Consider the following 22,363-nt stretch of genomic DNA (forward strand, 5'->3'; position numbering starts at 1 on the left):
CCCAAGCTTCAGGACTTCTGCTGCTACGGCCTTTAGCCTGGACTGAGTTTCATTTGAAACTAGGGATAAAAATGACTGCACCCAGCAGCTAACGCTCAAAACCGGGGTGCGTTACTCTAGACTCGGCTCTGCCCCTAACTAAGGGGGCAGCCTTGCCTGGGCTTCACTTTTCAAAGGAATCCCTCACCCCCACCCCAAGCTAGGGAAGCAGAGCCCCAGACCTGGTACAGCTCCTCCTTGGTCACGTAAGGCTTCCCTTCGGAGCTCAGGGCCCGGAAGGCGCTCTCGATCTCCTCACTGGACTTGACGTTCTCGGTCTCACGGCTGATCATGAAGGCCATGTACTCTTGCAGGGAGACGTGGCCGTCCCTGGGGGGCCAAGGTGCAGTGAGCAGGGAGGGTGCGGTAGGAGCCACGTGCAGAGCTGCTTCTACCACGTTCCCTGATGCTCACCTGTTTGGATCCACAGTGTCCAGGATGGCCTCGAACTCGGGGTCGGGCTCCCCTTCCTCCACCATGGGCAGGTCATAGCCCAGGGAGCGCAGGCAGGACTTGAACTCCTGGTGGTTCAGCCGGCCAGACTTGTCCTTGTCAAAGTGTCTGTGGCACAAGGCCGAGGGCTCAGCAGAGGCCCTGCTGCTGAGCCCACCTCCCCCGCCAGGAAGGGCGCAGCGCATATACTCAACGCATATACTCACTTAAACATCATGCTGAATTCTTTGAGGGCCTCCTCGGTCACCCCGGTCGTGTTCCTGGAAGAAAGAACAGAATTAGGGACCGGATACTCCACCCCATACAGCTGGTGACACGTTCTGTCCTCTCCCAGTAAACTGCTGGACGTGGGGGTGACCCTGCTTCCCACGGCCCCTGCTGCTGCTGTGCCTACCCGGGGAAGCTGCAGGTACCTGGCCTGGATCTGCTGCTCCAGGTTGTGCTGCATGCGCATGCCCAGCTGGTCGAGCTGGTCCCACTGCTGGGCCAGGCCCACGGTGCTGTGCTCTGTGTACTTGTTGTCCAGGATCAGGGCTTCCTCCATGGCCGCCCCCAGGTCCTCAATCTTCTTGAGCTGACTTCTCATGGCTCGAATCTCCTGGTGCTTGCGCTGCAGGGGTGAGGGAGCAAAGATGTGTGGGACAGGGGCTCTTGCCTCGGTTACCGGGCCCGAGAGCCTGCTTAAACAGCCCTCCTCGGTCTCTGCACCCCCAGCCTGAGACCTGCAGGGCTGCCTGCAAGGGGAAAGTGGGGATGGGGTGAGGTTGAAGAAATCCAGCAGCCTCAACAGAGGAAGAGGCGTCAGTGTGACAGTCACACATCAGTGGGTTGACCTGCCAGGGAAACAGTATAAGTACTGAGGACCAAAGGAGCCTCCTCCTCTCCCAGTAGGGCTCCTGGTAGCAACTGTCAAAGACAAAAAACTCTTTAAAATGACGGAGGTCCTGGGCTGCTTTGGGAAAAGGGGGTACCTGACCAGCCCACCTTGTACCCAACCTGAAGCCAAGTAGGCCTGCTGGCAGTGGTGGGATGAAGGGTTTTAGGCGGGCCAGAAACACTAAGGGCACTTACTTTGGTAGCTTCAAGCTGGGATTCGAGGGTCCCGGATTCTTCCACCATGCAGGACCTAAACACAGAAGCACAGTGAGGCAGGAGGCCCGATTGCCAGCTCGAAATTAACTTCCCTCAGATAAAAGTGCCTGCAGCCTCAAATTCCTCTTATTAGGATATGAAACCTATCTGCTACTGTCTATCTTTTCTTCAGCAGCTCTGGGAGCCAGGGAGGGCAGGTAATACTTCTCCAGTATACTGGGAAGCTGCTGCCTGATGTGGTGTGCCACCTGGTAAGGCCAACAGATAAGCCAGGGCTGAGCCCCCATCCAGCCTGCTCCCCGCTCCCCAGCTGGGACCCCTTCTCATGTGGCTGGCTCCTTAAGCCCACCCAGGCTGTAGCATGGTACCTGATCCAAGCTAGGCCCTTAAAGGGTACCTCAGGAACTGATTTTAAGTTCCACAGGAACAGAGAGGGGCTGCAGGCCTGGCAGCATGCTTCCTCTGCAACCAGGGGGAGAAGGATGCCTGTGCAACCCTTCAGACAGGAGACCTGAAGGTTAGGGGAGGCTGGCAAGCCACCCCAAGAAGTCCTGGAGTCTCCTGCAGGCTCCTGAGGGGAGCCACACTCTAGGATAAGTGACAGCAGTGGGAGGAGAGGCAGTCAGATGACCCCTTGACATGGGAACTGGGGTGTGAAGATTATGACCAGATTTGGGTTTGGTCCTGCCCAAAGGAGAGGTGGCTACGACTAAGCCCCAGATTCAGGTTCTATCATCTATAGACACAACGCCAGAGGCTCCTTCCGGGGCTAAGTTCTGAGGAGCAGGGGGCCTCTGGGGAGCCTCTATCTTCCCAACAACAGTGTGAGGTCACAGAGGCTACCAGTGAACGAAGACAAATGAGGTTACGTGCAGGGATGAGTCACACTGTGTGTGTGTCCTGGGTGGGGTTTTAGCCCGGCCTCCCCTGTACCCACCTTTGCCCCAACCTACCCTTTCAACACCCAGCGAAGCCAGCATTAGCTGTGAAATGTCCCTAGGTTCAAAGTGCTCTAGCAAGGCAAGGCACCAGGCTTCCTCCTACCCCAGCAGGTCAGACTCACAGTCACGCCATGTCCCCCCAGGAAAAGCACACCCCCAGGACCTGGGGGCAGGAGGCCGGGTGCTGGTGCAGTGGGAGGAGGGCAGACCCCTCCTTCCCATGCGGCCACTGGCAGTGGGTTAGTCAGAAAGCAGAGCCGCCTGGGGAAGTCAAGAGTGCACTGGTAAAACCACAGCGAGGTAAGAAGAGAAAGAGGAGAAAAACCTTCCAGACAGATCATCCCCAACTTCATACTGATAGACACGAATGACCCGACGATACGCTATGCTATTCAAAGAAAAGAAACCAAATGAATACACCAGCGGAAGGAGAGGCAAGAGCACACCGAGACAGACACACACCACAAGGCCCAAGCTGGTCAGTGCACAGGCAGGGCCACCTGGCGCCCAGGCAGGGACGTGGTACAGGCCAAGCCGACAGCCGGCCTGGGAGGGCAGGCAGCCTTGGGCGGCTCGCGTGGGGACCGGGCAAGACGGGACAGGGCTGGGAGGAGCCACATGGTAAGGGGAGCATGGCACCTCGTGGAGCCAAGTCCAATGCCAGTAGACACGGCCACGGGCACTGGGGAGGAGAACGGACCCCAGGGCAGCTTATGAGCTCGAGCCGAACCTGTGATCCCAGGATCCTGCCCCACTCTGCCTTCAGCACGTGCTCGCATGAGCGAGGGTGACACTCCTCCCACTGCCTCCTTTTAACGCCTGATGTGTCTGCCTGCAGGGCCTCGGGAGCGCTAGTCTAAGCCACCATGGTCCCGGGAGAGAATGCAAGGGTGCCCAATCTGGGCAGAGGCCAAGGCCTCCTGGGGAGGCCCTACTGGCACCGGGCAGGACAGCCCTGCTCCTCTCGGGGCTCCTCCCAAGTCCTGTGTCTCTCCATCACCCAGAAACCCTGAGCAGCTGGGCTTCCTCTTGAGGCAAAAGACAGCCTCAGCCCTCCGTGGGGGCACTGGGGGAGGAGGGGTCAGTGCACAGACGGGGACTTAGTGCACCAGCTGGAGCCCCTCAACAATGTCATCCTATTTCACGCCCATGACATGATCCCAACGGACACGTGGGGGAACAAGGCAGAAAAGAAGTCCAGTATAATCCCAATGGCTGAATAATGGGGATTCTCAGAGGCTCTGGACTCCAGCTCTGGCCTTCGGGCCCCATCTTAGAGAACCCTTGGAATCTGAACAGGAAGGTGGGAGCGGCTCCCCTCCCCACACTGCAGGCCGTCAGGGACAGTGGGCCATGGGTGCCAGGGAAGGGGGCAAGGGTAGGGCGGGGGACGTGCAGCCTGCCCCAGGCAGGAAGGTCCATTCTGGGATCCTCTGCAAGCCAGGCCACGAGGGGACAAAGGGCAGAGGGACAAGCACACTAGACACCATCACACCACAAGCCCGGAGAAATAAGAAGTCAATATTAACCCATCGAGGAGATACGTTCTGTGGAGATGGGATCCAAGCAGCCACAAGACAAGGTGGTGTCCGGACAGCAGCATCGCGAGGTGGGGGACAGAGGCAGACACAAGAAAGAAAACAAAAACAAAACCAAGGTCATCAGTACCCACGCTGCGCTCAACCCTGTACCCCTGTCACCGTCGCTGTGCAACCACGGGCGACGCTCAGTCCCACCCAATCCAGGACATCCAGCGACTCCACCTCTGGAGACGTTCCTTCGAGCACCCTCCCAACTCTGCCCACCCCTCTGGCTCCAGCCAGACCAGACTGCGCTCCTAACCCTTCTTTCCACACTCTGGAGCCCGAGGCCTGGGCATTCAGCCCCCAGGACCGAGCACTCCCGGGGCCGCACCTGGTCTCCTGGATCCACTGGTGGAAGGCGTTGGCGTGCTGGGCAAACTCCTGGCGCAGCTTGTCGTTCTCCTCCTGCCGGCGCTGCTCCTTCTGCAGCTCCAGCTCCCTTTCCTAAGGACCGAGGGAGGAAGAGGCGTGTCATCCCCGCCCCGCTTCATGGACAGGCTCGAGGCTCAGCCACCGACCGGCTCGTCTCAACATTTGAGAGGAACAGGGCGTAGTTTTCTGAAGCTACTCGGGGGGTCAGGGAGGACGAGCTGTTCATCTCAACCCACAGACAGCACGGAAGGCGTCTGGGAGGCATTCGCCAGCCCGCTTCCCCAGAGACCTCACAAGACGCTGGGGGGTGGGTGGGAGGGCCGATCACAGCCATGCGGGCCAGCGGGACCCACACAGGGTGACTTGTGATGAATGAAACTGCGCTTCCTCCCCCATCTCCTCACGCTTCAGCCAGGAAGGGCTTCCCTGCCCAGCGCCACACCCGGCCCAGCGGAGAAGGGCACCTTGATGATCTTCTGCAGGTTCCTCCAGGTCTCCTCCAGGGCCTCCATGGTGAACCAGGTGTAGGGGTTGGAGGCCACGCGGAAGCTCTTGATCTGGCGGTCCAGCTCGGCCAGCTGGTTGAAGTCGGCCTGGGCCGAGCTGAGCGAGGAGCGGAAGGCGTCGTGGGCCTCACGCAAGGCCTTGATCTCTTCCAGGGAGTTGCAGCGCACCGGGTCTGTTAAGTCCTCCTCTGCGTTTTCAAACCAGCTGTTGAAGGCGGAAGCCTTTTTGGCAAAGGTCAGGAAGAGGTCCTCCACCTGAAAGCAGAGGAGACTGAGTCAGCACAGCTGCAGGGGCTGTGTGGACCATCCTTGGTGGGCGGGTGGGGGGGCGGTGGTGTGGGCACCAGGAAGGCGGGGGTCGTCCCCAGGGTGTCGGGCTTGCTCGGCTTGGCTCGGCTCAGCTCTCTGCCGCCCTCCTCCCACTGCTGAAAAGTCCTCCCTCTTTCTCCCCTTTCCCTGGGGCGTGCAAGCTCAGTCTTCCCGGAAGCTTCCGAGCAACAGCCTCCTGAAGGCAAGGGTCCCCTTCCCTTGGTTTACGCCGACTCCACAGCCCCGTGCAGAACCTCTGTCCCGGGAGAGGGGTTTGCTTTCCCTGTGCGTTGAGCTGGTTGAGCTAGGCCGGGGCCAAGCTCACCTTGCGGAAATGACTCTGCGCCTCCAGCAGCTTCTTCTTCCGGGTGGCTGAGTTGGCCAGAAGCTGGCTCCACCTTTTCATGAGGGCGGCGTGCCGGGCCTCGATGGCCTTTGACTGGATGTGCTTGGCGGCCAGCAGCTGATCTTTGAGGGCAGTGATGTTGGCGATGCCCTCCTGCTGGAAGGCCTGCAGGCCAGCATCGAAGGTTTCCTGGAACGAGGAGCGAGAAGGCAACATGCAGGGACCGCACTGAGATGAGACCGTACGCCTCCCGGCACCTCAGCTCGGACGGCACCTGCGTCTGTCCAGCCAGCTGCCCAGGCCAGACTGTCAGCCTCGAGTCCCCACCTCCTCCTGACCCTTGGTCACACCTTGGTCACCACTTTGCTGCATCTCCTCCAGACCTCAGGTCACTGAGGCAGCTCCTCCCAGGCCCTGCTTTCAGCCTCGGGCTGAGGCACCCGGGCTCCCCCCACTACCTCTGCCAAGAATACCCGCCCAGCTCTTCACCAACCACTTTCAGTTTACCCTCCGTGATCTAGCTTGGATGTCACCTCTGGGAAGACTTTCCCGTCAACGCCTGCCTGCTGGAAACTGAGTCAGACACCTCTTGAGTGAAGTCCACATCCTGCTGTGCTCTGCCCTGTTAGCAGCCATCAGGCTGCAGCTCAGAGGCCTAATCTGAGAGCTTCCTGAGGACCAGGAGGCTTGTTCACTGCTGGCCCCTAGGGCCTAATATAAATAGTCAAATGTCTCAATGAAAGATGCTAACCATCACTCATTCACCAGGAAATACTATTTGAGTACATTTCAATCAATCAACAAAGCAGCCACGACTGACCTGTTTGGTAAGGAGAGTTTGGACAGAAGATAGATCTCGACCATAATCATCTGTCTTCAAGCTGTTCTCCTTTTCACCTAGAAAACCAAGCATGGGAAATCAACCATCCCTTTTCAATGTAACAAAGTTAAAAGAAAAGAAGAAAACTGAGGCACCTATTATTTTGCTTACATTTGAATTCCAATACTACTGACAGCAGTCTCTGAACCCAAATGAGCTGGCTCCTCCCTGTACCTGGGCCCCCTTCTACGTCTGTGTCCTGAAGGGGTCCCTCCAGCCTGTCCTAGATGCTGTTCAGTCGCTACTGATGCGACAGCAACTACCAAGGTCATGTGGGTCCTGAAATCGGTGCAGTTCCTCCTCGCCTGGGGGCTGGATCACACCCTGGACCCGTGTAGCTCGGGGACGGTGCCGGTGCAGGCTGGTCCGGCTCGTGTGGCCCTTATTTGTGTTGTGGTGCCCACTGCTTCTTTCAGCGTTACAGGACCTTTGTTTCGTTAACCCTCGTGCCGGCCCAGGGGCACTGCTGAGGCTCGGCTCTCCGCCTCAGGACCCTGTCTCCCGCTGCCACCAGTGGTCTACCCGGTGGCAGGGGTCTCTGATACGCTCACATTCCAGCGGTTTCTTCTCTGCAGAAGAAAACCAGCTGCGTAGGAAGCAAACAGGCTGTGGTTCTGAACAATCTTCCCGGCCCGGGAGGGTAAGAGGTTTGGGCAGCGCCGAGGCCATGCTTACCAATCCAGGACTCCACCACGTCAGCCTTCCAGTTGAACTGAAGGAAGGCCGAGTTCTCATCGAGCTTTGCCTTCCTCTGGGCGGCAGCTTTCTCCAAGTCTGATACTTTCCCATTCAGGCCCTTCATCTTTGAAGAGATGTTCTCCTCATGGTGATTGTTCTAGGCCGTGGAGAAGGCACACTCTGTCAGCCTGGCCCCTGCTGCGGTTACCTGATCTGCACCCTCCCTGCAGGGCGCAGGCAGGCTTGTAACCTCTGTGACAGGCCGTGCTCCCCTGCCCACCGCCAGGAGAATGGGGGAAGGCTTTTCTAAGAGCCTTAAAGAGATGAACACTGGCAATTCTACTCCTATAAGTAATAATGAGGAATGTGATAAAATGTTAAGTCACGATGATGTATTCATTAGTGTCATTTCTGACAGCAAAAACTTAGAAAAAGCCTAAATAATTATGACTCAATGGCTACTATATGTATGCAATAAAAACAATGGCTTGGAACAATGTTTTCACACTGTGGATATTAAAAATTATTAAGCCCCAAACACTCTGATGCAGTCTTGGTTAAAACTGTATGTGAAAACACAAACCATAAGTCAGCATAAAATTCAGAAAGAAACTCAGGGAGGAAACGAAGATTGCTGTTGGAAACAGAGCACCAGGCTCTCTGCCCCAAGGCTGAAGGACATTCACAAGCCGTCATCTCACAGGTGGGGCGCACTTGCGTGTGGGGAGTCGTACACAGGCCTCATCTACGCGGACATGGTCTGTATCTGAAATTAGTCTCCGTTAGGTTGTTTGCCCACAAGAGTGAGGAGAAAAGCTCCCTAGTGAACACAGGTTTTAACTACAGTTACCTCCTGTGGACCAAATCTCTAGTCTTAAGGCCTGATCACCAGTGCAAATTCTGTGATGAGGAATTTTATTTACTCATTATGTGTTTGTGACAGGAAATCAGTCGATAGAAGTCATTTGTCTCGTGCAACTACATGTCTTGTGGACCTCGTGACAGATCGCGGCACCGCGTTTAGTCTGGATTTCAGCTGGGGAGTGACTCGACTTCACTGCTGCTGAGAAAGCACCAAGACCCCTTATTTTTTGCTTTCTCCCTAGAAAGCTGTTTGAATGAAATGAACCTTGTGATTCTGACAGACACATTTATAAAACATCCTGGATAGCAGCCAGGTTTCACACAGCGACGTACACCCACTGCACAGCTGCCGTTTAGCCTAGTGGATGCCTCAGCATGAGGAGAGTCTGGAGGGTCCGGCACGGAGGTCTCACTGGGGCCATCTCCGGTGGTGGTCCTATGGGTGACTGTTTTGACCTGCCCACTTGTGTTTTCTACCACCTCTATAAAGAGCTTGTATTCCTGGAGAAGTAAACTAGAAGAGCAAACACACGGGAGTGCCAATGTCACAGCAGGGATGCTTCTTTGCTTAATTAAAGCAGAGAAAAACAACTGCTGCAGAATGGCTTTACTAACTGCCTTCAAGAAGGGGGTAAATATCCAGTTAAACACGGAATGCAGGAATGGAGCCGCTACCGGTCTCCACGCAGACCTCTGTTTGGTGAGTATCCCAGGGGAGGAGCTTTGCGGGTTGTGGTACCAGCACGCGGTGTCCCGGAGCAAGAAATGAGGGTCTTACCAGCGGGCCAGGCTCACCTTCTTAATGAGGTCTTGTCCGTTAGTGCAGACGTCATTCACCCGGTCCTTGTGGACAGTGAAGTCTGTCTCGAAGGCTTCATGTTTCTTCAGTAAGCCCTGGAGGGGAAACAGCCAGGCTCGCCACTGAGGGCCTGGCACGTGCGTGCGGTGGGCCAGGCCCCGGGGCCAGAGGAGCAGGACTGGAAGGTGCCCTCGCACGCACCCCAGTCCAGCTGGGGCTAAGACAACAGACAGGTACAGGGTAAACAGAAAATCCTACAGCAGTAAAACGAGGATACCGCGAGCATAACCAGAGGCCTTTCTGAAGGGGTGAGGCTGCCGCCAGTCAACCAGCACAGGCCCCTTTCCCTGTAGGAGACCAGAGAATGGACACGGAGCAGCCTTCAAATAAGCACCAACAGAACAGTGACACCCGCCCTAGGGTTTAACCGGAGCACATCTCCTGCGGGACCTCCCAAATCTTGTCTTTTCCTCCGTACAGCTGAAGTGCTGGAGACAACACCCCTCGTGTCGGCTTCCAGGGAACACAGCAATGCAGAGGACAGGAAACCACTGACTGCATCTGCCTCCTACCTGCGTCCCCCAACTAGCTGAACAGGATTCCCACTGGGAGGAGCGCAGCTCTGGGGCTACCCTGACCCTCGGGAATGCTAACTCTGCTTCCACAGCTGGTGGCACGGACGGAGGAACACCCGACCACAACGTGCAGTTCCTCCTATGAAGAGGGGAGTCGCCTCACCCCCGAGACCCAGGGCTGCTCTGTCCCACAGGCTACGCCTTAGGATCCCTGCAGCCTTGCCTTTGCCTCTTTGAACGCTGCCTGAAGAAGCTGATCTAAGCTGCCCGATGGTGAGAGGCCACGTGGAGGGGACTGAGACGTCCCAGCTGGAGCCACCTGAGTGCCATCACCATGCACCTCTCAGCCCAGAGGCCTTCTGCCTCAGTGCAGCTGTGTTAGGGGGTCCCAGTGAGAGCAGCAGAGGCAATGCCCATCAATGCACAGAACTGTGGGAAATAAACTTGTTTTTAGGGTTGTGACACAGCAATAGGTAACCAATGTATTTAGGAGATATGTTACGGGTTGAACTGCGTCCTGCCAGAGATACGGGTCCAGACCTTAGCACCTAAGAAGGTGGAAACGAGTCCTCTGCAGGTCATCAGGGCGGGTCCTAATCCAGTATGACTGGTGTCCTACATATATAAGAAGAGGGAAATCTGGACACAGACACAGGCAGACAGAATGCCACGGGGACACAAAGACACAGAGGAAGACAGCCATGCGAAAGCACAGCAGAGGTTCGAGTCACGCTGCCACAAGCCCAGCTACCAGAAGCTGGGAGAGGCAAGAAGGGTCCTCTCCTAGAAGCCTCGGCGAGAGCAAGGCCCCGTCGACACCCTGATCCCAGGCCTCTGCCTCGCCAACCAGGACAGAACAAGTTTCTGTTGTTTCAAAGCTACTCAGTTTGTGGTACTTCGCTAAGGCAGCCACAGGAAACTACAGGGTTCTAGTAACCTGTGGTTAACGATACCAACCATACTGCTGGGCTGACAGCAGGACTCCATGAACTGGGGCTGACAAAGTCACCCCTATTTTGTCTACAGAGGGGCAGCGTCTCTTGCATGGGATCTTGAGGACCGAGACCCGCCAACGAGACGCCGGCTGCTGGCTCTGAGTGCTCTCCTGGGAAGAGCACGGCCACCGAGCAAGCTGGCAGGAAAAAGGTGGGGCAGGCAGCTGCGCGGGGGCGGGGGAGGCGGGGGAAGCAGCAGGCAGCACCTCCAGTTTCTCTGACCTGGATGGCAGCAAGAGTGTCTCCATAATCCTCACTGGCCACCAGGGTCATCTTCTCATTGATCCAGGCTTCCTCCTCCTCCACGTTGGCTACAAACTGCTGATACTCCAAGGACTCTTCTAGCCGCTGGCCCCTAATCACAGGGGACAGTATGAAATCAGCCATAATCTCCTCTAACCTGGACGCTTACAAACACGAATGACGAGCGTGGGACGTAAACGGTTCACTCGAGCCCTAACACAGAGCAGCGACTGCTGGTCCAACACGAGATCCTGGAACCATATGCTCAGTCCGGATTCACATAACGGGACCAGCTCGGCCTGGGCCTGTCAGAGCAAGCCAACCGCGGTGCTGGCACAGCCAAGGAGGGCCCCGGGGGCGCAGGAGGGCCCTGGCACCGCCCTCCGCCGCGCTCACCGGGCGGCCGCCAGCCGCTTCAGCTCCTTCCAGTGCTCCACGAACTGCGCCAGGCGCTGCTCTATCTCCTCCTTCCCGATGGTGTTATCATCCGACAGCTTCTTTCCGGTGTCCAGGACACCCTGACAGGCAAGAACGACTGGGTCAACAGATGCTTCCAGGAAAGGGCCTCGACATTAGACTCAGGCCTTCTCCACTCCGCTGTGGGATGAGGGGCTACAACCACTGTAGAGACCTCAGTGAGACGAGCGCACCTGGGCCCATTCAAGTCCCGCTGCCCGCTCGGCCGGGAGAGGCCCGCCTCACCTGAATCGCCGGCTCGTGGGCAGCCAGTTCTGCCTCCAAACGTTTGTGCTTCTTCCTCAGGTTCTGGACGCCCGTCAGGTCGCGGCCATAGTCCTCCGAGCTCACCAGCAGCTTCTTCTCCCTGGGCAGCACAGGAGGGTGGTCAGCCTCTGCACCTGCGTGTCTTCAGCTGGAGACGTGCAGTCGAAGAGCGTGAAGCTCACACACCCCGTGATGTCCTTCACCTGCATCTACCCATCTCTCTGGGAAAGTCCTTCAGAAGCCAGGCTTCTGGGGAAAAAAGCCTCTACTTCCCCAATGAACAGTGCCCACGTACATCTCCAGGAGCACCTCCTGTGTCCAACTCTGCAAAGGGTCGGGGTGCACTGGAGAACAAGGAGGTGCCGCTGCTGTCGCCCTATCAATCCTACCTGATCAAATACACACGTATCACACGCGGTAACACATGAAAATGCTAATGTAAACAGTGTTTTAAGGCAGTGAATTGAGAGAATCCTGTCCTTAAAAATGGTCTGTTCACAGGCTACATCATCTGGCAAAGGCAGACTGAAATTCTGGGGGAGGGGAGATAAAAACAAACAAGACAAACTTTTCTTCCTGCAAGCAGCAATCTTCCCCAGGAGATCAGACCATCTTTCCCAGATGGGAACTCACTCATGTCGCCAGTGACCTAAGGGCAGGGGCTAGACAAGCCCTGGACACCATCACACACACCGCCACGTGGAGGCCATGGCCGACCACCATCACCACATGCCCAGACACCAGGAGGGGAAGCCGGGGCGTCTCACCGCGGCCGTGCGGTGAGGCTGGGACCAGCTGGGCACAGCTGCCGAGTCCGTGCCATTTCTGACCCACTTCCCATCTCACCACCACGGTCCAGGAGAGGATAAGCCCGGGGTTCCTAACGCCCTCCGTGAAAGGCTCCGAGGGCACCCAGAGCGGGGTGCGTACTTGATCCAGGACTCCTCGTCGTCCATGTCCCGGAAGAACTGGTGCAGGCGGTGGGACTCGTTCAGCCTGGCTCGCCGGGAGGCCGCCATGCTCTTGATCTTCTGGAAACGGCCGTTGATGGTGTCCCGCTTGTCCTTCACTTGGGAGGTGTCGAAGGCACTGCTGGTCATCAGGCTGTCTGCCTGGCTATTCAGGTCCTTCAGGCGATCCTGGGCAGGGGACACGATGGAGGGGTCAGAGATCTGGGGCACCCACGAATATCTGCTCGTAAATCAGAACTCGGGACTTCTTCACTGACGGGTTGGTTTAAGATTTATTCAGGTTACTCTGAGTGTGGTATGTGGACCCCGAGAGTTCTAAGAGATCAAAACTACTTCCATAACAATACAAAAACATGATCTGCCTTTTTTACTGTGTGAACATTTGCACCGATGGTGCAAAATCCAGGGTAGGGGTGGCGCTGCTCAAGGCAGTGGCAAACTACGAGCAGAAATCCAACTCTTCACTGCCACGCACTCCCAGTAGAAATCGCTGTTTCACTTAAGAACATCCTTAAACAAGCAGCAAGGTTGTTAATTTTATTAAGTCTCCATCTTTGAGTACGTGTCGTTTTAATATCCTGTCTGATAAAACGGGGAACCCACACGAAGCACTTCCGCCGAGTGCCGAAGTTCAATGACTGCGCTGAGGAGAAGCGCACGTTCCGAGCTGAACTGGCCACTTCTTCCACGGAACCTCAGTTTCACTTGAAAGAACGGCCAACGGACAATCTATGGTCATTCTGACTTTGGGAGCTGACAAATACTTTGTCGACAATGAATAAAGTGAACCTGTCACTTTAAGGAAAACTGAGTTTGCTAATGATAAAATTCAAACTTTCATGAGGAAATTAGAATTTTGGAAAATTGGCATCCACCTCCGTGAGCCTGACAGCTTCCCGATACGTGTAGATTTTTCCGTTGAGACTGGCTGTGATGTTAACGAACGTGATGTTTGATACCATATAGACACGTGTCAACATTTAGAAGATCTGAACTCTGCGAATCAACACTTCCCTAATGATTCTGTAACCTCAGGCGTGAGTAAATGATCCATTCAAAGTCCAGGATGGACCAGTGGATTTACATATAAACAGTATGAAAAGCTGACAGTGTTTCCGAGTCCACTTTCCAACTAACCTTTAGAAACTACCACCTACTGAGCTGGATGTAGTACCAGAAAGTATCGACAATTATCTGAATTAAAATACTACTCCCTCCTCTACCTGTGTGAGGCTGTATTTTCATCACACACAACAAACTGAATTCAGAAGCAGCTCTAAGAATCCAGCTGTCTTCTATCAAGCTGGACATCAAAGAGATTTGCAAAAAATGTAACCAGTGTGACTCTTCTTGCTATATTTTTGTTTTTGGAAAAACAGAGACATTATACATAAAAAATGTTACTTACGTTAACTTGTGATGGGTTTATTATTTTAAACAAATTAACACATTCTTCTCAGTTTTCTTACATTGCTACAATTCATAGACCTTATTCAGATTTCACCAATTTTTATATGCATTTTGTGTCCCCGAGTATGTGCAAGTATTTCCATGCAGTTTTATCATATGCGTAGATTTACGTAACTACCGCCAAGATCAAGATATGGACCTTGTTCTGAGAGCACAAAGGAACTTCCGTATAGTCTTTACAGTTGTACCCCTACCCTGTCCCTAACTCCTGGCAACCACGTATCTGTTCTCCATCTCTATAATCTGTCATTTTGAGAATATCATATAAATGAAATTATACAGTAGGTAACCTTTTGAAATTATTTTTTAATGTTTTTGAAATTGTTTTAAAAAATTTAACTCTAAAAATTTAATTTTTAATAATGGCAAATTCTAATAGATAAAACCCACATAACTAACTCTCCTAGGGGCTCTCAATAATAGTTCAGAGTACAAAATGGCCCCGAGACCACAGCATTTGAGCACCTTGGCTTTAAGGGATGAACATCACTGTCCTTCCCCGAATGCACCAGGTGCCTTAGAGTCACGCGCGGCCGTGTCCCAAGCCCGGCCTGGCGCCCCCTCTGCTTACCTCATGGGCAGAGATGTCCGCCTCCAGCAGTTGATGTTTTTTTAGCAGGTTGTTCACAGAAGCCAGGTCTTTGCCATAATCCTCAGAGGCCAGCAGGGCTTCCACCTGGCAATGAAACATGAAAGGGAAGGCTGCCATCTGGAGCGCATCCCTTGTCCTGGCAAACCCAGGATGCCCACTCGTCCCCCAGGCTCCCCCGTCTGGACAGCTGAACTTCCCTACCACACGCTGCTGCTGTGCCAGCTTGGCGTGGACCCTCCCCTGGGCAGAGAGGCAGCAGCTTGGGCAAAGACTAATGTACAGAGATGTTCACTGCAGCAAAACGTATCCCCCAAAGCTGGGAGCACCAAGTGTGGCCAACAGTATGGGAATGGTTAAATTATGGCCTAACTCTGTGATGGTCTAAGGCAGTTATTCAAATGTTCAGGAAGACTTTTCATGACTTGAAATACCACCACCAATACGTACTGATGAAAAATTACGTCATGAGCTCAAATACACATGAAAGAACTGTTACACAAAAAGTCACGGAAATAGGTGTAGACCAGAGAGATACAGAATAGTGGTCTTTAAAAATGTTTTATTTCTTTTTACTTTCTGTACTCTCCAAACAGTCTACAGAGACCGCAGGACTAACTCTGGACTCCGGGCTCTTTGGTTCTGGTTTCTATCTGGGCACCGTGACAGCGGCCTGCACACAGACCCCACCACCCACTCCTGTTTGCATTTTCCTATGGAAACAAGTGACTCATGTCCAACCAGAGATAAGCTCTCTCTTGTGTAAACATTCCCTCCCTCTGACTACAAATCCCTCAGAGTACACAGCTCACACTTGATGATGATTTCTGTTAAAAGGGACGTCGGGAGAGCCCTGCCTTTCCACGGAATCCTCCAGTGGGGAAGGGAAGCCCCGTGGCCTCACCTCAGAGAGCCAGAAGTCGAAGTCCTTGATCCCAGTGTTGAAGTTCTGCTGCTTGTTGGCTTCTTTCAGCTTCTGGCTCTTCTCAGCCGACTTCTGCACCAGGAACTGCCACTGGTCAGCTAAGGCGGCCAGCCGGGCCTGGGCAAGAGAAGAGGGCCGTTGGACATGGCCAACTCCACGGTCAGCGCCCTCTCTGGAAGCCGACCTGACGCCCCTCACAGAGGACGGAAGATGCTCACAGGAGCCACTCTCACTAGCATCCCCTCAGCAACGCAGCCAGAAGTCGTCTGTTTATTCTCCTAAGACTGCATTCTAGAGTCATCATCAAGCTGACGGTAACGCTGAAAGTCAAATCCAGCCCCCTCTTCTTCCCGGGCCAGGAGGAGGGGAACTGGGGGACGGCGTACCTTGACGGCGTCCTCGCTGCCGGCACAGGCCCCGCGGTCAATGAGGGAGTTGCCCATGTCGATAACCCCTCGAATCCGGTCCGCATTGGCATGCAGTTCTGCTTCGAAGGCCTGATGCTTCTGGTGCTTGCTCTGAAAACACCAAAGAAACCCTGCCACAACCTTTCGAAACCAGGTCCTGCTAGGCTCTGTCTTTTCAGGGAGAAGGGGTTCTCAGAAGGGAGGGAGTGGTAGCAGACTCGAGGAACTAGGGGCAAGTGTCAACATTTTTACAGAAGGTGATCTCAGAATCTGTGCGAAATACTTTAGGGCTCAGTCTGATGGAAGTTCAGCAGAAGGTCCGAGCTTGGAGGAAGGAAATGCACCAGCTCAGGAGGTGAACTGTGTCAACTCCTAAGTCAGCTGGACTAGCTATCTGTGAGTGAAATCCTAGAATTATACACTTTCTAACATTTTGCAGGAGCTGGTAACGGCCAACTGTAGTTTTGGATCTACTTGTGCATCAATTTCCATCCACGGCTTTCTCCTTAGTGGAAAGCAGCTCTAACTAGTGACACACATATGGCCCTCTCATCACCTAAGGTGGCAGGCACTATGAAACAAGGTGTCCGAGGGCCAGCCTCCCCTCCGTCGACAGAGAAGAAGCTGCCGCAAACCCTGGCTTTGCCGGCTTCTCATCTGGCAGCTGCAATCAATCAAACCTGCTGGATTTGTCAAAATCCAGGCTTGACTGTAGGTAAGAATTTCTTTTTGCTAGAAGAGAGGGCTGGGAGGATGATGGGCATCTGAGGCTGGGGGGCACCACGGGAGACAAGTGGGAGGACGCAGCTGTGGGGCAGTTCTGGGTGGGTGAGAAATGCGGGACTGCAGGCAAGAATGTGATATGGGGAAAAAAGAACTAAAAGGAAAAAAGCAGTACAACTGGGGAAGGATTCTGCATCAAATGTTTCATTTCAGGGGCAGCAACTGTCAAAAGATGGAGCCATGTGGCTGGCGAAATGCAGCACCAACCTGAAGCGTCCCTGCACCAACTCTGCGCCCAAGCCCAACTACAGAAACAAAAAGTCTCAAATGCCCACGCATCCTGACAAAAGCCCCTCTCCTTCTGTTTCTTGTTCTGATCGTTCTTTGGCTCAACTCCCATCCATTCTATTTCTTCATTTCTTCCAACCATTTAGGCAACTTCTAAGCTACGCTTTGACTGGAAAGTCTTTTTCCCTGCCCCTTGGGTAATGTTCACTTTTATCTTAACCTCTCACCCCCAGTTCCTCTTAGACTTAGGAAGCAGATCACCTGCCTCTCTGTGGATCTCCAGCTGTCCCTCTCCAGTGGCCAGCACTTCTGGATGCCAGACTGCGTGGGCAACGAAACTCTCACACCTGGCCCTGCCCTAGTCCACCGAGAGCCACGAGCCCAGAGCAAGAGGAACCCAAGTTTACGCAGAAAAAGTGACTTCATTTTTTAAAAGAAGCACACCTCTTAAAAGAAAGCAGTCAGCTACTGCCCCCCAGATCAAACACTGTGCACAACCTGCCTAAGTGATAAATTAGGAGGGGGAGGGGGAGCGAAGGGCTGCAGGCTAATTACAACAGAGAAAGCCACATCCCATGGGGACACTTGAATGGAGGCTGATGGATGATTAGAAATGAAAAGCATGGATGAGGCGACACCGGCAGAATCTACAATTGCGAGAATCTACACACAAGAGCACAAACACTGGAGCTCGTTTAACTAGAACTCTTAAAAAAAAAAACATAAAACTTACCAGCAGCTTGGAAAGCTACAAAAATAAATTAAAATAACAAGAGTTCAGTACACTTATGTGAATATGCACATCAGCTATTCAACAGAAACTCATTTTGCTGTCATACTTCCCCTGGGAAGGTGAGCATTCAGGAACAGCAAATACAAGGGGGCCTTTTCTGCAGACGCTTTAATAGCAGACACGGTTTCAACAGAGGCAAATGAGGAAAGCGGCTTCTGAAACGGCTCTCATCATTTAAGTGAGGCTTTCCCACCGGTTCATCTTATTAAGATACTTTTTCTCGGCATCACTGAGGGTACGAGGAAGTTGTCTTAGAGGTATCTCCCTCTTTTAAAGATACCTTATTTTAACAAGACCTACTCAATAACATAGGCTACTTTGGAGATAAACAGCTCATCTGTTCAGCTCACCTGGATGTTGGTAGGATCCTTATATGACTCATCACTTGCAGTCTGTAATTTTTCACTGATCCAAGCCTCAATCTCATCCACATCCCGGCTGAACTGTTGGAGAGTCTGCGATTCTCCCAGCTTTGACCTCTTCTCAATCATCTGGGCTTTCAGACGTCGCCACCTGAGAAAGTGAAACCGAGAGCAAAGGTGAGCACCCCACAGAACTAGACAGGCTGGGCCGCTCACACAAGGGCGGCAAGACCCGTCGGCTGCACAGACCACCCACCTGTCCAGAACCTCGTTGCGCCGGCTGGAGATGTCGCCTTTGGCGTAGTGGCCGCCGGCGATGAGCTGGTCGGCAAAGGACTGCAGGGCGGCGATCTTCTCCTCCTGTCGGCAAACAAGAGGCGTGAGGTCAAGGCGGGCAAGACGACTCTGCCTCGCCTGGACTGTAGGTCTCGAGAAGAGAATGGTTATTTTGGGTGACTAGCTGGTGATACGATCAGAATACACTGACACTCTAGAAGCAGGAGTGTAAAAAGCCAGAGGAAAGCTTGATTTCAATCATTATTAGAGTAGAGTTTAACTCAAGAAGATTCCAGGTCACGCTGGGGTGGGGCCGGGGCTTGAGCACCAGCAGAGGTCACACACAAGATTAGGTTTCATAAGAAAACACTGTCCGATTTTCAACAAAATGGTTTCTAAGCCAAGGAGTTTTGCATCTTTCTAGTTTACGTTCATGGATTCACTTACCTACCCATAAGTTTGTTTTTCTTCCCTTTCGGTATAAAAATTTTTCCCTGTGGCATCTCTGTTATTAAAACCTCAGAAATGGGACTTCCCTGGTGGCGCAGTGGTTAAGAATCCGCCTGCCAATGCAGGGGACACAGGTTTGAGCTCTGGTCCGGGAAGATCCCACATGCTGCGGAGCAACTAAGCCCGTGCGCCACAACTTCTGAAGCCCACTGGCCGAGACCACGTGCTCCACAACGAGAGAAGCCACTGCAGTGAGAAGCCCGCGCACCGCAATGAAGAGTAGCCCCCCACTCTCCGCAACTAGAGAAAGCCTGTGCGCAGCAACGAAGACCCAACGCAGCCAAAAATAAATAACATAAAAAAAGACACAAATTGGATAACATGAACATTTTTAGAAGTATGCCTCAAATGAACAAACAAAACCTCAGAAGTGCCAGAATTTATATATAAAGTTTAAAAAACTATTAATGCACGTCACTTTTCCTAGAATGCACAGCTCTGCACTGGACCCGATGGGGACTACGCTGCTTCCTCTGTAGTCAATGCCAAGTATTTTAATTTGAGGATGCTGCCAAAGCTCTGCAGCTGAGTTAAGCAAACAATAACTATTTTTTTCTCTTGTCACTGAGAAGGGAAAGGAGAATACGCCAACAGAGAGACCGAAGATGTCAACCTGGAAAGGTACGAAGGCCTCACCTGGACGTTAATGGCTTTGTCGAAGTCCTCGTGTTTTTTGATGAGAGCCTCCACGCTGTCCAGCGAGTCCCCTTTGTCTTCGGTACTCAGGAAGGCCTCCCGGGCAGCCATCCAGCTCTCAGCCTGCTCGCAGTCCCGGTGGAACAGCTGAAGAGGGGACGGGCAGGTGAGAAGACAGAGCCTGTGGCGACGAGCTACCTGGCCAGAAACCCTGCAGCAAACAGGAAGCTACTGTCCAGCACGTGTACCTGCAATTCAAGGCACTGATCCAACATCATCCTGCGCTGGACCCAGGCCTTCTCCAGGTCCGCACGCTCCTGATCTAGAATATGCAGTTTCTCCTTGATCTCGGGGCTGGCATAGTGCCCATGGGCCAACAGCTGCTGCCCAAACTGCTCGAATGCCTGGAAAGTGCCAGCCCTGGCGTCAATTTCCGTCCGGTGCTCCTGCCAAGAGGAGGGAAGGGATTAGGTACCGGCAGGAGCTGCCCACTCTCACGTCAGCTGCAAAGGCCCTCCCAGCCTGGCAGGGCAGCCACGTCTCCGCTGCTCCGCAGGCCCACCTACCTGGTGTCGTTCCAGCAGGGCCTCGGCTCCGGTGACATCCTTGGCTAGCTCGTCTGAGGACACCAACCCTCGGATTCCATTGATCCAAGACATGAGGTCCCTGGAAACCAGATCCACAGAGGAATGGCTGTTACGCTACCTGGCAAGCAGGCCTTCTGCCCAGGAAAAGAGAGAACTACATAATTCTTATCTCAGAGGGCTACTTGGGGTTAATCTAGTTAATCTACCGAATGGGGCTAGAACTCCAGGCAAAGTATTTCAAAGCTTCTTGTTTGTCTTATTGAAATAATAAGAAAAGAAAAACTCAAGAATTCCTCAGAGGAAGAATGAACAGGTTTATAACTAAGATCTTCTCACCCTACAGAAAAACAGGTTCTTACAGACAGTAGCTGTGGTTAAGTTTTCTACAGCTTCAAACGCAAATGCTTTTCTTTAGGATTAAGTTTTTTTTTTTTTTTTTTTTTGCTGTGTGGCTCGTGGGATCTCAGTTCCCCAACCAGTGATTGAACCCACACCCCCAGCAGTGAAAGTACCAAGTCCTAACCACTGGGCCTCCAGGGAATTCCCAGGCTTAAGCCTTCTAAGTGCTAGATGCAGGCATGCATTTAATCCAGCTAGAAAGCCCTCTTGCCCAGAGCCAGCGAGCCGGCTTCTCACCGGAAGTCGCTGAGGAAGCGCTGCAGGTCGTGGGAATCGCCCAGCTTGGCCTTGCGCTGGTCGGCGCGCTTGCCCAGGCTGCTCCATGCCTGGTTCAACTCGGTGCACTTCTCCTGCAGGTCCTCTGCCGACTCGGGGTGGGACTGGATCAGGCGCTCGGCCGTTTCCCCAAGGGAATTCACCTGGGGAAGAAAGTGGTGAGCAGCAGGGAAGGAGGGAGCGCAGCCTCGGGCAGAATCGCAGGAAGTGCTCCACACGCACGTCCTCTCACCTTGTCGCCGAGGGCCGCGAGGTCCCTCTCAAAGCCCTCGTGCTTGCGCTGCAGGGCTTGGACACTGGCCAGGTCGTGGCCATAATTGTCTGTGTTTAGAGCCTGGTTCTTCTCTTCGATCCACTCCTTGGTTTCGTCAGCATCTCTGCAGGTGGGACACGCGTTCAAGTTAATGAGTGCTGAGTACGGCTGCCTTAGCCTCAGGTCAAGTAGGGAAACTTCATTTCACTGGCACCAGAACATGTGTCAGTGGCCCAACAAGCTCTAAACAGCAAGGAACACATATGGATCCGCTTAGCGTTACTGACTGAGAGCGCCCACCAGGTGCGAGAGCACAACCATCGACAAAAGCCAGCCGTTACCGTCGGCATGAACCCAACTGTGGCCTGCTCCCCCCGTGCCAGCCCCGGCCGTCCCTCACCTGTGGAACCTCTGCACTTCGTGGGCGCTGCCCAGGATCTGGCTCCGCTCCTCGGCCAGCTGCTGCAGGGACCGCCAGCGTTCGTTCAGCTCCTGGGGGAGGACAGCAAAGTGTCAGCCACACCAGACTCTGGGAAAAGGGCCAGAACCAGAGGAATGGTGGCTTAACGTGAAAGGAAAGGCTGGGGCACAGATGATTTCCTGTTTCCAAGCTTCCTAGTTCAGTCGATGAGCACGCCACAACAGCAAAAGTCCAGAAAGCCAGACCCTGCCACAGCTCGCCGGACGCCACGGTGCGAACACTCCACCAACACCTGACTTGCAATCACCGCAGAAGCAGCAGGAGAGACGCCGCTGACTTATCTTCACTCTCAGCGCCTAGCCTGGTGCCTGCCTCAGAGCACTGCTTCCTAACAACCACCGAGTGGACAAATCCCCAAGTCTACTGCTCCCCAACACCCCGCACGGCTGCATCGCCGGGCAGCAGCAGCAGCCCAAGGAGCACAGCGCAGCTGCAGGACCTTGTACTGGGGAGACAAGCCAGCTCGGGGTCCAGAAAGGAGGCAAGAAAGGCAGTCACTGCCTTCCAACACTACGCTCCTCGCAGCTCCGGGCCCTCCTGGGGGTGAGGGAAGGAGCTCAGCAGGCTCATCGCCAGGACCAGGCAAGCTGAGCACAGCCTCCTGCTGCACAAAGAGAGTAAAGAGAGTCCTGGCCAGGACACCCTCGGGCCCAGGAGAGTGACAAGTGCTACAGTTCATACAACTAATTAGGACAAGAGCCTTGCTGAAGACAGGAGAAGGAGACAAGGAAGGAGACCGGGGAAGACAAGGAAAGCTGCCATGGTTTCTTACCTTGATGGAATTAAAGGTGGCCACGGTGTGAACCATCAGGCGAGCAGACTATGTGGGGAGGAAAGCAGAAGAGCAAACTCATCAAGTGTCTGCTGATTAAGAGAGAAATCTGAGGTGCAAGTGCTATTAATTAGGTTCCAAATGTCCACCAAAATGACTGTAAAAGGGTACCATCAAATTTCTGAGCAGAGCAGCAATGAGAGTATCAACAACTAGAAAGTCAGGCAGAAACCCAAGTGCACAATCA

The 22,363-nt window shown here is 53.8% G+C and overlaps 1 protein-coding gene across 6 annotated transcripts in view; it reads right to left on the minus strand.

Moving 5' to 3' along the window:
• Positions 1 to 22,363, minus strand: part of SPTAN1 (spectrin alpha, non-erythrocytic 1) — a 60,389-nt gene that overhangs the window by 562 nt on the left and 37,464 nt on the right. For 4 of the 6 annotated variants that reach the window (XM_082656197.1, XM_082656195.1, XM_082656198.1 and 1 more), the window contains 29 exons: positions 22,117 to 22,164; positions 21,264 to 21,355; positions 20,843 to 20,987; positions 20,572 to 20,753; positions 19,915 to 20,014; positions 19,597 to 19,794; positions 19,349 to 19,495; positions 18,183 to 18,286; positions 17,915 to 18,077; positions 17,505 to 17,519; positions 15,740 to 15,871; positions 15,333 to 15,470; positions 14,411 to 14,515; positions 12,329 to 12,537; positions 11,378 to 11,498; positions 11,072 to 11,193; positions 10,655 to 10,787; positions 8,859 to 8,957; positions 7,197 to 7,356; positions 6,462 to 6,538; positions 5,621 to 5,830; positions 4,945 to 5,241; positions 4,440 to 4,552; positions 4,055 to 4,072; positions 1,564 to 1,618; positions 906 to 1,102; positions 699 to 752; positions 454 to 600; positions 222 to 369 (listed from right to left, as the gene is read on the minus strand). In XM_082656197.1, coding sequence (XP_082512323.1) covers positions 222 to 369; positions 454 to 600; positions 699 to 752; positions 906 to 1,102; positions 1,564 to 1,618; positions 4,055 to 4,072; positions 4,440 to 4,552; positions 4,945 to 5,241; positions 5,621 to 5,830; positions 6,462 to 6,538; positions 7,197 to 7,356; positions 8,859 to 8,957; positions 10,655 to 10,787; positions 11,072 to 11,193; positions 11,378 to 11,498; positions 12,329 to 12,537; positions 14,411 to 14,515; positions 15,333 to 15,470; positions 15,740 to 15,871; positions 17,505 to 17,519; positions 17,915 to 18,077; positions 18,183 to 18,286; positions 19,349 to 19,495; positions 19,597 to 19,794; positions 19,915 to 20,014; positions 20,572 to 20,753; positions 20,843 to 20,987; positions 21,264 to 21,355; positions 22,117 to 22,164 — 3,729 coding nt within the window. The remainder of the gene's footprint in view (positions 1 to 221; positions 370 to 453; positions 601 to 698; positions 753 to 905; positions 1,103 to 1,563; positions 1,619 to 4,054; positions 4,073 to 4,439; positions 4,553 to 4,944; positions 5,242 to 5,620; positions 5,831 to 6,461; positions 6,539 to 7,196; positions 7,357 to 8,858; positions 8,958 to 10,654; positions 10,788 to 11,071; positions 11,194 to 11,377; positions 11,499 to 12,328; positions 12,538 to 14,410; positions 14,516 to 15,332; positions 15,471 to 15,739; positions 15,872 to 17,504; positions 17,520 to 17,914; positions 18,078 to 18,182; positions 18,287 to 19,348; positions 19,496 to 19,596; positions 19,795 to 19,914; positions 20,015 to 20,571; positions 20,754 to 20,842; positions 20,988 to 21,263; positions 21,356 to 22,116; positions 22,165 to 22,363) is intronic. The other 2 variants (XM_082656199.1, XM_082656196.1) reach the window with 1 other exon arrangement.

The sequence above is a fragment of the Grampus griseus genome, assembly GCF_964374135.1.
Source record: "Grampus griseus genome assembly, chromosome: 6".
Taxonomy (NCBI): Eukaryota; Metazoa; Chordata; class Mammalia; order Artiodactyla; family Delphinidae; genus Grampus; species Grampus griseus.